Source organism: Canis lupus, chromosome X (assembly GCF_011100685.1).
Source record: "Canis lupus familiaris isolate Mischka breed German Shepherd chromosome X, alternate assembly UU_Cfam_GSD_1.0, whole genome shotgun sequence".
Taxonomy (NCBI): domain Eukaryota; kingdom Metazoa; phylum Chordata; class Mammalia; order Carnivora; family Canidae; genus Canis; species Canis lupus.
In genome coordinates this window covers 85,161,423-85,180,220 of record NC_049260.1, presented here as the reverse complement: position 1 = coordinate 85,180,220, position 18,798 = coordinate 85,161,423, and the positions used below count along the sequence as shown (strand labels likewise).

At 39.8% G+C, this 18,798-nt stretch overlaps 1 protein-coding gene across 8 annotated transcripts in view; it reads left to right on the top strand.

Moving 5' to 3' along the window:
- DCX (doublecortin) overlaps window positions 1-18,798 on the top strand; it is a 140,714-nt gene that overhangs the window by 11,939 nt on the left and 109,977 nt on the right. For all 8 annotated transcript variants that reach the window (XM_038588099.1, XM_038588096.1, XM_038588095.1 and 5 more), the window contains exon 2: window positions 13,867-14,252. In XM_038588099.1, coding sequence (XP_038444027.1) covers window positions 13,867-14,252 — 386 coding nt within the window. The remainder of the gene's footprint in view (window positions 1-13,866; window positions 14,253-18,798) is intronic.

Sequence of the window (18,798 nt, the reverse complement as noted above, 5' to 3'; positions counted from 1 at the left end):
TGCATTTAATGGTATTTTCTTTGTTTAAATGTTTGATGATTTTCTTATTATATGCTTCTCTCTGTAGCTGAAATTTCTTTTTAGACTAACTGTTCCCTCTGTTTGTGCAGCCTGTTTCAGAGAATAGAGGGAATAGATAGATGATGTTTTCAATCAGAGTCAGTGAGCTGGAGAACATGCCATGATATGGGCTCCTTGATAAATCTGTGCGCCTATTTCTCATAAATGCTCTTAACTGTTTGGCCATTGCCTGTCACCCAACATACTAGACTATCTCAGTGCCTTCAGCTCCCATACTCATTGCTTTCACTTGAATATTGATCCCTTTGTTACTGCATATGGTGGCAAAAGGAATGGGCACAATTTGAGTCTTCTGGCTTTTCTTCCTGTGATACTGAGTAGTTGCCTCTAAGACAAATCCTTCGTCCTAGTTTTTACTTTCAGTCATGGAGAGCTCCTGTGATGCTTACGTCATCTATAAGAATACTCTACTATGCTCTCCTATTCATGTCCTGGACTGTAGTTTCCTTTTTAAATCAGAACCCATGTACTCACCATCTTTCATGCATTCCTCTCAGTTTTTGGCCCATCAAGAGTGATTTCAAACAAGACCATGTATTGAATCTTTTTTTTTTTTCATTGTATCAGGTGTAACAGAGGAAGTGAAGAAACTGTATATAGCAGTGGCTCAAGAAGATATAAGCTTAATTCTCCATTACATAAACAAAGTTAGTTAAGAAGTTTCTCAGGGCTGATATGGTTGCTCCATAATCACCAGGGCTCCAGTCTATCTAGCTCTGCCATTCTTAATACTTGGCTTCCATTTCCTGATGCAACATGTTTGCTTGCACACAAATCATATCATTCAATTTTTTAACTAGTAGGGAGGAGGAAAAGTAAAGAAGGGTGTCATCCCTCTCTTTGTGGATACTTCTTATAAGTTGTACATGATACTTCTATATTCTGGGAGTCTGGCAAATGTATTTTTATATATACCATGGATACTGCAAGGAACTTTATGTATGATGTTTAATTTATTCCTTAAAACAACCCTTCTATTATCCTTATTTTAGAGATAAACTCCACTAATTTGCTCAAGGTCATGCAAATAATAACTGGGATCAGAAGTCAGATCTGACCCCAATAAGGTTCTTTCCACTATGCCAGTGGCTCTCAACTTTGGCTACACATTAGAATTGCTAGGCAGCTTTAAAAAGTACTAATGTTTGGGTACTACACAAGATAAATCAAATCATAATCAAGAATAGTTTGAAAATGCCTCCCATTTGATTCTATTGTGAAGGCAGAGTTGAATACTACTGCACTTTAACTGCTATACTTTTTTCCTTTTTTTTTTTTTGGCCTGTGTATGCTTTATGTCAAATATTTTGATTACTTGATTGCTAACTCTGCTTAGGTTTTTACTTGTCTGTGTGATTTTTCATTATTTCGAAGAAATGCTTTCAATTCGTAATTGATTCAAACTAAAAAAGGCATCAAGAAATGTATCGATATGCAAATTTATACAGATTTTAAAAATCTATGTATTCAATCATATTAACAGATTAAAGAAGAAAAAATCACATGATCAAATCAATACATGCAGAAAAAGCATTTGACAAAATTCAACATCCATTCATGGTTTTTTTTTTTTTTAAAGATTTTATTTATTTGACACAGAGAGAGAGATTCAAAGAGCACAGACATTGAGGAGCAGAAAAGGGAGAAGGAGAAGCAGACTCTCCTCTGAGCAGGGAGCCTGACACATAGGGCTTGATCCTAGGACCTTGGGATCATACCCTGAGCCAAAGGCAGAGGCTTAACCAACTGAGCCATCCAGGTGCCCCCCATTCATGATATTTTTGAAAGGCCTCAGAAAACTCTAAGAATAGAGGAGAATTTTCTTTACTTAACATAAAACATCTACAAAAAAAAAAAACCCTGACAGTTAATATCACAATGATAAGAGGCTAAATGTTTTCCAACTAAAGATGGGGAAATGAGTTAGGGATGCCCATTCTCACCACTATTCTTTAATATAAAGCAATAGAAGATTTGGTCCCAGCAGTAAGGCAAAAAAAGGAAATAAAAGGCATTCTGATTCAAAAGGAATAAAGCCATCTCTATTTGCAGATGCCATGATATATGTAGAAAATCACAAGATAATTACAAAAAACTTATGAAGATAATAAGTGAATTCAGCACAGTTGCAAAACATCAAGTCAACATACAAAAATCAATTGCATTTCTAACAACGAACATGCAGAAAGCAAAATTTTAGGTACAATATCATATACAATCCTTTCAAAAACACTTAGTATATATCTAACAAGACATGTATAGTATGTGTATGTAGATACTTATAAAACACTGAAGAAAGAAATCAAAGAAGATATAAATAAATGAAGAGACATGTCACATACATGGATTGGAGGACTCCATATAGAAAGATGTGAATTCTCTTCTAATTGGTAGATAGGTTAACACAATTCCTATCAAAAATCTCAGCAAGAGGACTGCCTGGGTGGCTCAGTTAGTTAAGCATCTGCCTTCGGATCATGTTATGATCCCAGGGTCCTGGGATCAAACCCCACATTAGGCTCTGGGCTCAGTGGGGAGTCTGCTTCTTCCTTTCTCTGTGTGCATACACAATCTCTCACACATAAACAAGTAAAATCATTTTTCAAAAATCTCAGCAAGATTTTTGATAGATACAGACCAGGTTATTATAAAATTTCTATGGAAAGGCAAAGGACCTAGAACAGCCAAAACAATTTTGAAAAAAAAAAAAGAATAAAATGGAAGAAATCAATTTACCTGATTTCAAAGCCTTTTTATAGCTACAATAATCAGGATGGTTTGATATTGGAGGAGGGATAGACACAAAAATCCATGGGCTAGAATAGAGAACAGAGAAATAGACCCACATTAAATATATTTAGTTGACTTTTGATGAAGGTGAAAAAGCAACTCAACAGAGAAAAGATAATCTTTTTAACAAATGGTGCTGGAGCAACCACATATCCGTAGACAAAAAGTATTAACTACAATCTAAATTTAACAGCTTATACAAAAACGAACTCAAAATGGATCATAGATTTAATTGTAAAACATACATCTATAAAATTTTCAGGATATAACATAGTTGAAAATTTTAGGACCTAGACTTTGTGAAGAGTTCTTAGATATGACACCAAAAGCACAATCCGTAAACAACAAAAGACTCCAAATAGCCGAAGCAATCTTTTTTTTTAAAGATTTTATTTGTTCATGAGAGACACAGAGAGAGGCAGAGACACAGGCAGAGGGAAAAACAGGCTCCATGCAGGGAGCCCAACATGGGACTCGATCCCGCGTCTATAGGATCTCGCCCTGGGCTGAAGGTGGTGCTAAACCACTAAGCCACCAGGGCTGCCCTAGCCAAAGCAATCTTGAGAAAGAACATAACTAGAGATGCCATGCTTCTGGATTTCAAACCATACTACACAGCTAGAGTAATCAAAATAGTTGGTGATGGCACTAAAACACATAGACTAATGCAACAGAATAGAGAGCCCAGAAATAAACCCATGCTTATATGGTCAATTAATCTATGACAAAGGAGGCAAGAATATACAATGGGGAAAAGACAGTCTTTTCAGTAAATTGTGCTGGGAAAACAGATAGCTACATGCAAAGTAATGAAACTGAATCACATTCTAACATCACACACAAAAATAAACTCAAAGTGGATTAAAGACCTAAACATGAGACCTGAACTGTAAAAATCCTAGAAGAAAACACAGGCAGTAACTTCTCTGGCCGTGGCAACATTTTTCTAGATAGGTCTCCTAAGGCAAGTGAAACAAAATCAAAACGAAACAAATGAGGCTACATCAAAATAAAAAGCTTAAAAACAAAAACAAAAACAAAATAAAAAGCTTCTGCCCGGCAAGCAAAGCCATCAACAAGGGCAATCTACTGAATAGGGGAAGATATTGCAAATGATATATCCAGTAAGAGGTTAATATGCAAAAAATCTAAAGAACTTATGCAACTCAACACTAAAATACAAACGATTGGCTAAAAAATGGGCAGAGGGCAGCCCGGGTGGCTCAGCGGTTTGGTGCCACCCTACGGCCCAGGGCGTGATCCTGGAGACCCGAGATCCAGTCACACATCGGGCTCCCTGCATGGAGCCTACTTCTCCCTCTGCCTGTGTCTCTGCCTCTCTCTTTGTCTCTGTGTCTCTCATGAATAAATACATAAAATCTTTAAAAAAAATGGGCAGAGTGCCTGAATAGACATTTTTCCAAAGAAGACATACAGATGAACAACAGACACATGAAAAGATGCTCAGCTTCACTAACTGTCAAGGACATTTAAAGCGAAGCTGCAATGAGATATCACCTTACACCTGTCAGAATGGCTCGAATCGAAAAAACAAGAAATAAGCTTTGGTGAGGATGTGGAGAAAAAGAAACATGCACTGTTGGTGGCAATGTAAGTTAGTGCAGCCACTGTGGAAAACAGTGTGGAGTTTCCTCAAAAAATTAAAAATAGAAATACCATATAATCCAGGAATCCCCCTACTATTTACTCAAACTGAATGAAAACAATCTGAAAAGATATAATCACCCTTATGTTTATTGCAGCATTACTTACAATAGTCAAGACATAAAACCAACCTGGGCGTCCATTGATAGATGAATGGATAAGGATGATATCACACACACACACACACACACACACACACACTAGAGTATCACACATCCATAAAAAAGGATGAGATCTTGCCATTTACAACAATGTGAATGAACCTAGAGCATATTCTGCTAAGTGAAACAAGTCAGACAGAGAAAGATAAATACCATGTAATTTCACTCATGTGGAATCCAAAAAACAAAACAAATTAATCAACAAACACAAAGCAGAATCTGACCTATAAATACAGAGAACAAACTGATGGTTCCCAGTGGGGAGGGTGATGGGGAAATGGGCAAATGGATAAAGGAGAATGGGAGGTACAGGCTTCCAGTTATGGAATTAGTCACGAGAATAAAAGGCACTGCATAGGGAATATAGTCAATGACATTGTAATAGGGCTGTATGGTGACAGATGGGAGCTACACATGTCATGAGCAGAGCATAACATATAGAGTTGCTGTTGGATCACTATATTGTATACTGGAAACTAATATAACATTGTGTGTCAACTATACTCAAATAAAAAATCTTTTTATAAAGCACAATCCAGGGGTGCCTGGGTGGCTCAGTGGTTGAGCGTCTGCCTTTGGCTCAGGTCATGATCCCGGAGTCCTGGGATTGAGTCCTGCATCAGGCTCCCCACAGGGAGCCTGCTTCTCCCTCTGCCTATGTCTCTGCCTCTCTCTGTGTGTCTCAGATGAATAAATAAATAAAATCTTAAAAAATAAAAAGCACAATCCATAAAATAAAAAGTAAATTAAAACTTTGGTTTTATGGAAGACCGTGATAAGAGGATGAAAAAAAAAGCAACAGTCTAAGAAAATATATTTGCAAACCACGTATCTGACAAAGGTCTTATATCTAGAATATATAATAAACTCTCAAAACTCAACATTAAAAAAAAAAAAAAAACATGCAGGTGCCTGGCTGGCTCTGTCGGTGGATCAGGAGACTCTTGATTTTGAAGTTTTTGAGTTTGAATCCCATGTTGGGTGTAGAAATTACTTAAAAATAAAAAATCTTAAAAACAAACAAACCCCAGAAATTCAATTAGAAAATGAGCAAAAGGCACAGAGTCATCCCACTGAAGAAGATACACAGTTGGAAAATAGGCACACGAAAGATATTCAACACTGTTACACATTGGGGAAATGAAAATTAAAACCATAAAGGGATATCATGACACATCTATTAGAATGGCTAAAATAAAAAACCCAATGCCAGTGGGGATGTACAGAAACTGGATCTCTCATACATTGCTGATGAGAAAGTAAAATTTTAAGCCACTCTGGAAGAAAGTTTAGCAGTTTCTTATAAAATTAAACATACAAGTATCATATGGCTCTGCAATTGCACTCCTGGGCATTTCATTACCAGAGAAATGAAAACTTACTGCTGCACGGGAAATCTGTGTACCACCACTTACACTTAACACTCATTTATTCTATTTCACTGTATGTAACATTTCACATATGAATAACCACTAATCAGATTAGTATGCCAATGATGGGCATTTGGATTGTTTTCTTTTTCCCACATTCCAAATAATGCTTTCATAAATATCCTTGTAGCAATCTCTTTGAACTCATGTGTGAACATTCCTCCAGCATGGGTATCTAGAAATGAAATTTCTAGGTCATAGATTGAGACATGCTTTCAACTTTACTAGCTGCTGCCAAAAACTACTCTCCAAAATTGTACCAATTTATGTTTCCTCCAACATTGTATGGAGTTCCAACTGTTTTTTATCTTTGCCTATACTTGCTATGCCATATTAAAAATTTCTACCAAACTAATGGCTGCAAACTATGTAATTTCTGTTTTAACTTGGATTTCCCTAGTTATGTGAAGTTGAGCATATTTTCATGTGTTTATGGCCATCAAGGTTTCCTCTCCTTTTAATAATCTGGACTAATCCTTTGCTCATTTTTTTCTATTGGAGTTTTGCCTTTGCCTTATTGATAAAACTTTATATTATATATTTCAGGACATTAATCCTTGTTAGTTAAATAAGATTCAAATATCTTTTCTCATTTTGTTACTTATCTTTTAATGTTTTAATGCTCTCTTTCACCTTCAGAAGCTTTAAATTTTTATGTAATCAAGTTTACAAATATTTCCCTATGAGATTACTGCTTTTTCATCTTGGTTTTTAAAGTCTTTTTTTTTCCAACTACAAAGATTTAAAGAGAATCTCCCATATTTTAGTCTAATAATTGTAAAGGTCTGTTCTTTATATTCAGGACTTTGAGACATCTGGAATTTACTTTTATGTATGGTGCGAGGTATGGATCTAATTTAATTTTTTCCATATGAAAGTTAATTGTCTCAATACCATATATTGAATATTCCATTCTTCCTTTACTGAATCCACTTTTAAAATACCCAGGGCAGCCTGGGTGGCTCAGTGGTTTGGCACCATCTTCGGCCCAGGTCTTGATCCTGGAGACCCGGGATCGAGTCCCACATCGGGCTCCCTGCGTGGAGCCTGCTTCTCCCTCTGCCTATGTCTCTGCCTCTCTCTCTCTCTCTCTCTCTCTCTCTCTCTCTGTGTGACTATCATAAATAAATAAAAATTAAAAATAAAAATAAAAAAAAAATACCCAGGGCAGCCTGGGTGGCTCAGTGGTTTGGCACCATCTTCGGCCCAGGTCTTGATCCTGGAGACCCGGGATCGAGTCCCACATCGGGCTCCCTGCGTGGAGCCTGCTTCTCCCTCTGCCTATGTCTCTGCCTCTCTCTCTCTCTCTCTCTCTCTCTCTCTCTCTCTGTGTGACTATCATAAATAAATAAAAATTAAAAATAAAAATAAAAAAAAAATACCCAGGGCAGCCTGGGTGGCTCAGTGGTTTGGCACCATCTTCGGCCCAGGTCTTGATCCTGGAGACCCGGGATCGAGTCCCACATCGGGCTCCCTGCGTGGAGCCTGCTTCTCCCTCTGCCTATGTCTCTGCCTCTCTCTTTCTCTCTGTGTCTCTCATGAATGAATAAAATCTTTAAAAATAAAATAAAATACTCAGACCTACTGTGTGTTAGACATTGTTCTAGGCATTTTTATTTTAGTACAGTATTAAAAACAAATAGGGTCATCTGGGTGGCTCAGTTGGTTAAGCATTCGGTTCTTGATTTTAGCTCAGGTCATGATCTCAGGATTCTGGGATGGAGTGCCACATTGGGCTCTGTGCTCAGCAGGGAGTCTGCTTGAGAATCTCTCCCTCTTCCTCTGCCCTTCCCCCCACTCATCCACACATAAATCCTAAAAAAATAAGACAAAATCCTAAAAAAGTCCTAAAAAATAAAAACAAAAATATTACTATTGATATGGTGAACTGTATTTCATTAAAGCTGCTAGAATATGTCTGCCCTTGCAGAGCTTATATTCTACTTGCCAAGATATTTAATAAAAATAATAAATAGGTATATTATATAGTATGTTGGAAGATGATAAACGTTATGGAAAAAATAGAGCAGGATAAAGGAAATTGGGAATGCTTCCTTGAGAGGGAAAGTTCTAACTTTAAATAGAATGGTCTGCGTGGGTCTTGTTTTTTGTTTGTTTTTAAAAGATTGTATTCACTTATTCATGAGAGACAGAGAAAGGCAGGGACATAGGAAGAGGGAGAAGCAGGCTCCCCTTGGGAAGCTGGATGCGGGACTAAATCCTAGGACCCTGGGATCATGACCTGAGCCAAAGACTGATACTCAACCACTGACCCACCCAGGTGCCCCTTGGATGGGTCTTGTTGAAGAGTTGCTATTTGGGCAAAGATTTGACAGAAGTGAAGGAGTTGCTATGTGAATATTTGAGGGGAAAATAAAAACTAATACTTGTATCATATATATTATATGCCAGGGTTTGTTCTAAGCACTTTACATATATTTACTCCTTTAACCCTTACAATGACAGATATCTCACTACAACTGATATTTATGAATTTCACAAAAATTTCTCTTGTGGCTTTTACTGGATTTTCTTCATAAATATAGATTACTTTGGGGGAGGGCTGCTACCCTTACAACATTGCATCTTGCCATCCAGAAGCATGGTCTGGTTCTGTTTGTTTCCGTTTCTCTTATGTTCTTCAATCATTTTATGATTTTCTCAATAAAGATCCTACATGTATTTGTTGGATTTATTCCTACTACGTTACAGTTCTGTGGTCCCTGTAAACAATTTGTATATATTTTCAACTTTGCTGCCTGTTGCTTACCCTGCCCCACCCTAGATCCTACTCTCTGTGTTTTTGATAGGTAATGTGCTCTAGTGATTGTATGTGTGTGTATGTGTGATGTTAATCAGCTGAGTTTGATTAACCCAAACCACAACCTATCAAGAACAATCTAAGCCCTTCCCTTTCATGATTTTTTCAAGATACATATTCTTTTTTAAAAAAAGATTTTATTTATTCGTGAGAGACAGAGAGAGAGAGAGAGAGAGAGAGAGAGAGAGAGAGAGAGAGAGGGAGGCAGAGACAGAAGCAGGCTCCATGCAGGGATCCCGAACATGGGACTTGATCCTGGGACTCCAGGATTACGCCCTGGGCTGAAGGCAGGTACTAAACCCCTGAGCCACCCAGGGATCCCCCAAGATACATATTCTTGTCCTGCCTCCTCAATAAGTCTTCAAGCTCCTCAGGGGCAGTGAGTGTGAGCACATGGGAATTATTCCAAAAGTTTTTACTGCCACTTTTCCCACAATGGGGTTGCTGTCCTTTTTCTTTGATCTCTTCACTCCATTAAGCCCTCAACCATGATTCTCCCTTCATCTTCAAAGTTGACTTCCACACATAAAGATGCACTTTCTCCCTGGACTTGTGCCTGAGCCTTCTTTTCTGCCAGTTATTCTTCTCCTTTGAGAAAGTAGGAGAAAACTCCTGACGAGTAGCTGAGAGTTCTTTGAGAGGAAATATGTTTGCAAGATGATCTAACTCAGTTTTTGCAAAAGGTTTATCCATGAAACATTAGTCTGTGAGAAGAAAAAGAGGTTCTGAGCTCTGAAAAAAAGCAGGAAGCCCTTTATACTAAATTGCCTTTTTGGAGACACATGAGATATTTTAAGTAAATTACAGGAGAAGTTTTATGGTCAAGAAAACAAATTTTGTTTATCCCACCACATTTTATTTATTTATTTTTTTTCCCACCACGTTTTAAACATTTTTGTCCAAAGAACCATTTTTGTTGGTTTGTTTTTAAAGAACACATTAACATCCACAAACCTCACATGGGGAAACATTGATCATGTTCACCCATCTGCTCCTTGATGTATATAAACAAATGAAATCATTTACCCTAGACTGTCTCCTAAAGTCATTCTACGGCTTCCGTAGTAGTGTTGCAAAGCCTATATCATGAATAAATGCCTTCTAAAATCTATTCTAAATCCTTTATGTTTAAGTTGTGACATCCCATCCATTTTTCTATCCTTCCCAGAAATAAAAAAAAAATGGAATTCTGATACAAAACCAATCACTGTTATTTATGAAATGCTTATGATGTGCCATAAAAAATTAATACATTGACCTTGCTGGACCAGGAAGCTACAACCATTGTTCAGAATTCCCGTATTTCCCCGCCCCTATTTTTTGATATTTATGTGTCTGCTCTTGACCTGAATAACCCTGATCTTTCTGGAGATAAGTGTATAAGACAGAAACAAATGGAAGAGAATACACCAGACACCTGTGGTCCCCTGAGGTACCTATTTAGAAGCCAGTAGAGCAGCAGCAAGGTGGGCAGCCTTGGCTAGGCAAGTTGCACATGGAGGCCGTGGACCCCACTAACACAGAGAGCTGAGGCTTGAACTAAGATACCTTCAAGAACTCTACCAACACCTTCCCAAGAAGGAATATCATTTTTTTAAAATCCCACTTTGAGGCTTCTTAAGTAAAACACATGCACAAAAAATGCTTACCTATTTGTTATCAAAATGCTATATCTCAAAAGGAGGGCTAATTGTATTAGGAATCGGATAGAAGATCATCACGGAGGGGTGGCTCAGCGGTTGAGCGTCTACTTTCGTCTCAGGGCATGATCCGAGAGTCCTGGGATAGAGTCCCCAAGAGGGAGCCCTGCAGGGAGCCTGCTTCTCCCTCTGCCTATGTCTCTGCCTCTCTGTGTGTCTCTCGTGAATAAATAAATAAAATCTTTTTTTAAAAAAGATAATCACGGAGCATTATTAATAGCTCTGAGTTTTCTGAAGCCAAGCGACAATGGAGTCACGGTCGTTCAAGACACCACCTATTAATACGAGTAGTCTCAGTTTTGAGGATGGTAGACCGCCCCTAGTTTACTCTCTCACCTTTCTCTTCTTTTGTCTCATTGCTTGGCCTGATTTCATGAATTTAAGGCGGTTGCTTCCTTCCCTTTGAGAACGTATTTGACACAAAGAAGACATTTAGAAATTTGAGGACCCATTGATATTTACCTTGTGGCCATCAGACTTCACATGGAAAGGTCTTCTGCATTGGATTTGAACTCACGAACTCTCATAGGTAAATGCCACAGATCCCATTCACCAGATCATCGCAGCAAGCTAAATGATCTTTGGGATCCTTTTTCGACATTATCCCCCATGAAATTCTGGAAGTCTTTCCCCCTGTCTTTTCTATTTCTTTCTCCCTCGCAGTCTACTCCACTGACCTTCTTTCAAAAACAGCCAGTTGTTGGATGCATGAACTAAGTAAGATACTTTAAGAACATTCAGATTTGATTGTTTTGTCTCAAGAAGGTGAAAAAAAGGGAGCTACAATTTCTAAGGAGCCTCCTGGTTTGACTGAGTCTGGTCCCCAGGCAGATTAGGCCAAGGTTTTGGCCAAGTGAAATTGCCAATTCTCTTTAAAAAAACAAAAAGGGTGGGAGGTGCGGAAGGGGGAGGGTAGCGCATTGCTCATTAGAACATTCTGTACTTGCCTGTGCAATCTTTTTGCTACCCTGCAATTTCCTGTTAGTTATAAATGAAACCTTTCTAGCTGTTAATGCAGCCTGTGAATTGAAAAAAAAAAGCCATGTAATTAATCATAGGAGTTGGGGGGATTCACTAAGCCTGAGTTATAGGGGAGAAGCTGGACAAGGCACTAGGACCTAGAAGGCATCTATCCACCCTGGCAGGAATTTCTTGCTTGGAGCTCAGACAACAAAGGCATAGAGAGATTGGTTTTCTTTCTCTCAGCATCTCCACCCAAACAGCAGAAAACCGGTGAGTGGGGCTTTCCAGTGATTTTCAGGCAGAATGTAACAGATGTCAAACGGGAAAAGCATAAGGCAAAGCGCTCGCTCTAGCTATCTCTCTCCTTTTTAAAAAAATTTTTATTTTGCCTTAATTCTATCGGATTTTTTTCCCTAAGCCTTTACCTGGGATTTTTCTTTGGAAAAGTGAGTTTGCTGTTTCTTTGTTTTCACTGTCATGTTGATTTAGAATTATACCACCCGTGATCCTAAAGCAAAGCCAAGTGTTACTGGCATGCCTGAGGAAATGCTTGCTACTGTCTTGAGGAGGTGGGGTCTCTCACCACTGCAGGTTGTCTGACAGAGACAATGCTGAGCTCAGCATAGGTCATGGTGACATTGGAAGAAAAGAAGGATAGCGCCTGGCAAGCCTTCTAGGCACCAGTCCTCTTTTATGTCCTGTCCTCCTGGACCCTTGCAAATATCTCGATGTGGCAGTGTGTAGCAGCTGAGCTCTCTTCGCTCTGTGAGTCCTTTTATCTCCATCTGTGAGATGCATGTTAATAGTTAGGTTCCTAGGCTGTGGTCACTACCTTGCTAGTGCTTGAAGCTTCTGTTGTGTTTGGTTTCATGTTCTGATTTTTTCTTTATTTCTCATTTTCTTTTCCTTCCTTCCTTCCTTCCTTCCTTCCTTCCTTCCTTCCTTCCTTCCTTCCTTCCTTCCTTCCTTCTCTTTCTTCCTCCTTCTTTCTTTTCTTTCTTTCTTTCTTCTTTCTTTCTTTCTTTCTTTCTTTCTTTCTTTCTTTCTTTCTTTCTTTCTTTCTTTCTTTTCTTTTCTTTTCTTTCTTTCTTCTTCTTTCTCTTCTTTCCTTCCTTTCCTTCTGGTTCAGCAGAAGGGGGAAAAGCAAATCTGACAAATGACCATCTTTTGCCTTAGCTAATGCATCTGGGCAATAGATAAATTTGGGGGTGAATTGCTACTGTGAGAGGGAAAATGCCCCTTCAGTCAGGGTAGAAATCCAGAACAATGAAAGGTGTGCTTGTTTCCAAAGGTCCCATATGCTTTTCAGGAACTCACTTGGGAATCTTTCAACAATTAAATTAGTCCATTAAGAGGTGGGGCTGCCTCACTGGGGAGGGATAGAGCACATATCAAAAAAAAAAGGGGGGGGGAAGGATTTTGTGACCAAATGGTACCAGAGGGAAAGCAGAGCTAATAACTTGTTAAATAACTGATTTTTCTAATCCTTTTTTCCCCCAGCTTATTTCTTATGAATGTTAGATAGCTGCACCAGCTTGATGGGGAAAGGGTCTGATGAATAGCACAAAGACACTAGCTATTCCCTGGAGGCTGTGTCCCTTTAAAGGAGAATCCTGGTTTATTGGGGGTGGGGGGTGGGGTGGGGAGGGGATGCACGCATCAGAGCAGGAAAGAGGATTTGGGATAAAATGAAAAACCTTCCCCTCCGAAGTCATATTACCATATTACCGAGGCACAAAGATTGCTTCCTAAACTGGAGATGCTAACCTCAGCCAGCACCTTCTATTCTATTCTCTTCAAGGGGATTTTTGTCAGGCTATGGATTCATTTACAACTGTTAGTCATGTGGGCATGTGTGAAGAAACAGATGCCAGTTTTAATGTATTTAGCCCGAAGTTACATTTTGATAGGAGCCACTGTCAATAAGTCCCAGGATTTCAAGGGATTTCAAAATCCCTCCCTCGCCCCTGTTTGGAACAGTGCCCAGAGTGCCTCCCTCTCTATCTCTCACCCCAACCCCCACCACCGTCTGCACCTCCCCCAGCCCCTCCTTCTTTCTATTAAGATCAATATTCCTGCAGGTCAGGGGCAAGCAGCAGATGGGTCACGGGCTTTTTCAACCAGTTCTTTTTACAAGCAGCAGATTGCAGAACTGGATCTGGCTAATATTTGAATTCCTTTCTTTTTCTCCCCCCCCCCACACTTCCTCCCCCGTTTCCTTTGCCTCTTTTCACCCCCTTTTGTCCACCACTCAGGTCTCTGAGGTTCCACCAAAATATGGAACTTGATTTTGGACATTTTGACGAAAGAGATAAGACATCCAGGAACATGCGGGGCTCACGGATGAATGGGCTGCCGAGCCCCACTCACAGCGCGCATTGTAGCTTCTACCGAACCCGAACCTTGCAAGCTCTTAGCAACGAGAAGAAAGCCAAGAAGGTACGTTTCTACCGCAATGGGGACCGCTACTTCAAGGGGATTGTGTACGCTGTGTCCTCTGACCGTTTTCGCAGCTTCGATGCCTTGCTGGCTGACCTGACTCGATCTCTGTCTGACAACATCAACCTGCCTCAGGGAGTGCGTTACATTTACACCATTGATGGATCCAGGAAAATCGGAAGCATGGATGAACTGGAGGAAGGTAATTCGAGGGTGTTGGCTCTCTGTGGGGGAGGTGACATTGTTTGCCCTGGTTACATTTCTTGGAGTACTCTGAAAAAGATTAGGGGGTACATTTGTCAGAATACCAGGCTGATGCAGAGACTGCCGAGGCTAGAGGCATGACAGAGCCATTAGCCATTACCCTTCAGGGCCTTCAGTCTCTGCTAGTGTTGGAGTGTGGATGGTGGTGACAATGCATTGTGCTTATCTGCCAGGGTATACAAAGGAAAATCTGAATCGTGTCATTAACTCTAGATCTTGTTCACAATTCATTCTGAGTAGCATTACAGAGGCAGACCATGAACTCGTTAGGGCTATAAAATGAGGAAGGAACTTTGGTTGGATTAACAGTAAGATAGCCAAATATCCTCTGAGCTGCTGAGAGACCATTTGTGAACTGCAAAGCATGGAAATATGCACCCTAAAAGCAGGACTTCTTGGACATATTCACAAAGGATTATACTTTTAGGTAAGTGGTCATTGCTCAGCTGTCGCTTCTAAAAAGCCCACTCCAGGGTGTGTCCCTAAGGCTGAGGTCATTGAGAGAAATACCAAAGAAAGCTGTAGGTATGTCTGGTATTTTAATAAAGACTATTCCTATTAGAATAGGAGCTGACTCACTGAACCTAAAGCCCTTTAAAGCCTCTCTAGACTTTGGTTTTATGACTGAATGTTATGACGAGGTTGAAAACCCAGCAACCTGCATACCCACTCAAAAATAAGGGAAGTCACAGCTCTTCCCAAAACTTGCTCATCCATGATGCTTTCTTTGTGGTTGTTTAGAAAATACACCTCAGGACACATTCCTAATGTTTTACTTTGTCGAGTCAATTATATTGTGGATGCCTCCCTATGCCCACTTTTAAATGGCTAAAATGTAACCAACTGATAATGCAAATAGCCCTCCCCCAGACCGCTCCCCCCCCCCCCCCCCCCCCCCCCCCCCCCCCGCCGCCGCCCGCTCTAGCCCTACTTCCTCACCCCCTCCATTCCCAGAGTAAAGGTGAGTTTAGAGCAGGCAGATCTCTCGGGAAACCAAATTATGAAACAGCCAACAAGGAATGAGAATCAGCACATTAAATGACTTGGTGTAGGAGTGCCCCGCCTCCGCTTCACTGCTTCCAGGTTTCTTGTGCTCTTAGACAAAGGAGCATGAGTGCTTCCCTTGTGCGAGACCATGTTCTCGCAAGTAGCTGCTGTTTCTAAAGTCAGATCAAGTGATTTGGGGCCAGTTACTTATAAGACATGGTGTCCCTATGGCTACCAGGTCTGGGTCTCAGGGTTCAAGTCTAAGGTTTTCCTACATAGCTGACCTTGAAAAAAAAACAGTGCTGAGAAGGCTTAGAGTATTGGATCATGTTCTGGGTGGCCAGGCAGTGGTTAATCCTAGGCTTTTTCTGAATATTGAAAGGTTGACTATCCTAGCACATGTGTTAAAGGAGAGTAGGAAAAGTAGAAGGACTTGGAGTGAGGTTGAGGGAGCTGTCCAACAGAGTAATTGAGAGGGTGTGTGTCCCTTTGTCACCGTGAAATCCATATCTTGGGCCAATTTGAGGGATGTCTCTGTAATAATTTTCACAAACAAAGCACCTTAAATCACCCAATGTGTCCTCATTTTCCTTAGCTGCAATTTTTCAAAGACTGTGACAGATGCCAGGGCAGAATTCTGAACCAAGGGATGCTGTATTCAGAGTAGGAATTAGAATATTCTTGTTTTCGATATAAGAGAGATATCATGTACGCATATCCCCCCCAAACCATAAATCCATTTTTAAACATACCTTGCTCAAGGACAAGCCCTTGGTATTCATTTTTCTTCCTGGATGTGTGTGTGTGTGTGTGTGTGTGTGTGTGTGTGTGTGTGTGTGTTTTGTGATAATGTCAGGTCAATATAGATAATAATTATAATTTTGAAGACTGCACCCTTTCTCCTGACCCTTTTGAGTCCTGCTAGATTGGATTCCTCCCCTGGTTGCATGGTAATACTTCCTGGGTTATGTAGAATGTAAATAAGGCTCAGTTGCATTTATTCACATATCATCTACAACCACAAGCTGCAGTAGGCCTCAACGCCCTCCCAGGCCTGATTACTGCCCATGCAGTCAAGGAAATTCTGGAGTATCTCTAAGATAGTGTTGAGAAACGTGACCAATTTTCCCACTGCCACACAGTCAGATGGTAAAGGGCACTGGGATAAGGCAGATTTAAGAAAAAAGGTCTTTTCTCTCCTGTTTTGTCCTTTGGAACTACTCTTCTAGGAATGGAGGACAGAACTCCCTCACTTTGTCACCATTGGAAGAGGTCGAATGAAAGACTAAAAACATTCATACCCAAGAGACTTCACACTGGAAAAGTTTGGAAAGATCCCTGATGAAGAATCAGAGGCAGTGGGTTCTAGTCTTAGAGGCAGAAGGTTATTGCAGGAAAAGAAGTCTTTGGAATGAGATTTGTTGCCAATTCAAGATCTGCCGCCTGCTAGCTTGTGTGACCTGGGAGAAACCATTTAGACTCCCTAAGCTTCAGTTTTTTATCTGTAAAGTGAGAACAACTGCTTTGAGTATTGAATAAGACAATGAGTATGAAGTGTTTACTCTTATTCCTGGCTTACAGTAACACTCAGTAAAGGGTATCTACGACTGCTGAGTTGTCCTAGATTCTAAAAACTAGTTAGCCACATGACCATAGGACTGTTGTTATCATGTGATATTCTCTTTTTAAAACAGCATTTTTAAGGAAAACAGCAATTTTAAGGTCTAATTTGCATAATGTAAAATCAGCCATTTAAGCATACAATTCAATGATTTCTAGAAAAATTACCAAGTAGTACAACCATCATCATAATCTAATTTTAGATCCTTTTATTCACCCCAAAAAGAAACCCTGTACCAATTAGCTGTCACTGCCCATTTCCTTCATTGTCTCCAACCCTAGGCAACAGCTTACCTACTTTGTGTCTCTACAGATTTGCCTATTACGGACATTTTATATAAGTGGAATCATACACCATGTGGTCTTTTGTGACTGAATACTTTCCCTTAGAAAAATGTTTTCAAGGGTTATTCTTGTTGTACCATGTATCAGCACTTTCTTCCCTTTTATGGGGGGATGATATTCCATTTCATGCATGGACCACATCTGTGTCTCTGTTGTAATATTCTTATCTGTAGCAAGAGACTAGTAACACTTGGCTTCTTCATCTATCAGGGTGGTTGAGAGGATATAATTAGATAATAAAGAAACATGTCGACAAGGTGAAACTATAGCTATAAGGTACTACTGTTAATAATGTAAAAAAAAAAAAGGAATAGGGATAATGATGCTAGTCAGGGGTTGGGATGACCAGAGGTTCCCAAGTCTGGCTGCCTTTCAGAAACTTTCAGATATTTAGGAATACCAATTCCTGGGTCACACCCAAGATCTATTGAATCAGAATTTCCAGAGCTAGGGCCTCAGAATCTGTTTTTATAAATCTTCCCAGGTGATAATTATGAGCACTTAAACTTGAGAAATTCTGGATTAGATGACCCTGATGGTACCGAACTTTCAGCTAACTACAGTGGTGGGAGTCCCTAGGAGTGCAGAAGGCCTTGTTTTTGTTTTTATTTTTTATTTTTTTGCTCTGTGGATCTTAAAGGAATGATGAAGTAGAAAACATGTTGTTTCCAAATGGCCACTTTGTTAAATATTTAGACTAAACTAAAATGAAATAAACCACAATGGGTTAATAATCACTCTGGCCTGTGACACTCCTTGTCTAATGCCTCTAGTCTACTGTCTGTTGCTAGATGCTGAAAGTCGAAAGGGGAACATTTTGGGCCCAAATCGGGTTATTTATATCAGCTTTCCCACAGCTCCTTGGGTATACAAAGAATCTCAGTGAAGCCATGAAGGCTGTTGTCATAGATGTATCAGTCATCTTCCTAGTGGGTCAATGGATGAAATCCACCAGTGATGTTTCCTTTTGTCTTGCTTTCCATCACAAAATAATTCCCCTTCCCTTCCTGCCTAATTCTTTCCCCACTTTCTTGTTTGTTAGTCCCCAGGTCAATCTTAGGGGTATTATTTTGAGCACTATTACATAGGCTACAGGACAAATTATTTACAATTGGGACAGTCTTGTTGGAAAATCTGAGTGGAATGGTGGCCCTAGTTATTTATGATCCAGTTCCTTTGCCATAGCTCAATGGAGATGAGATGAGATGACATCACCTTCTTGCTAATTTATACTGTAGCTTATAAAGCAGGCACATTGCCAAAGAGAAGGATTTAAAGATACCTGGGAGAGAGATGCATCATTAATACATATGATGATAAAATAAAGTATCATTTAGTCTCTTCCTTCTTGAGTGAGGAAGCCTTGGAAAAGAGGAGGAAGCCCAGGCAGGAGTGTCTTTGTGCTGAGAAAACACAAATGCATTTAATGTTTTTGAAAACAGAGCCCTCCTGAAAGTGAAGGGAGGTAGACATTAGATCATCTCAAGCCCACAGCTTGTTCCTTTCCTGCCCTTTCAGCTGTGCTTCCATGA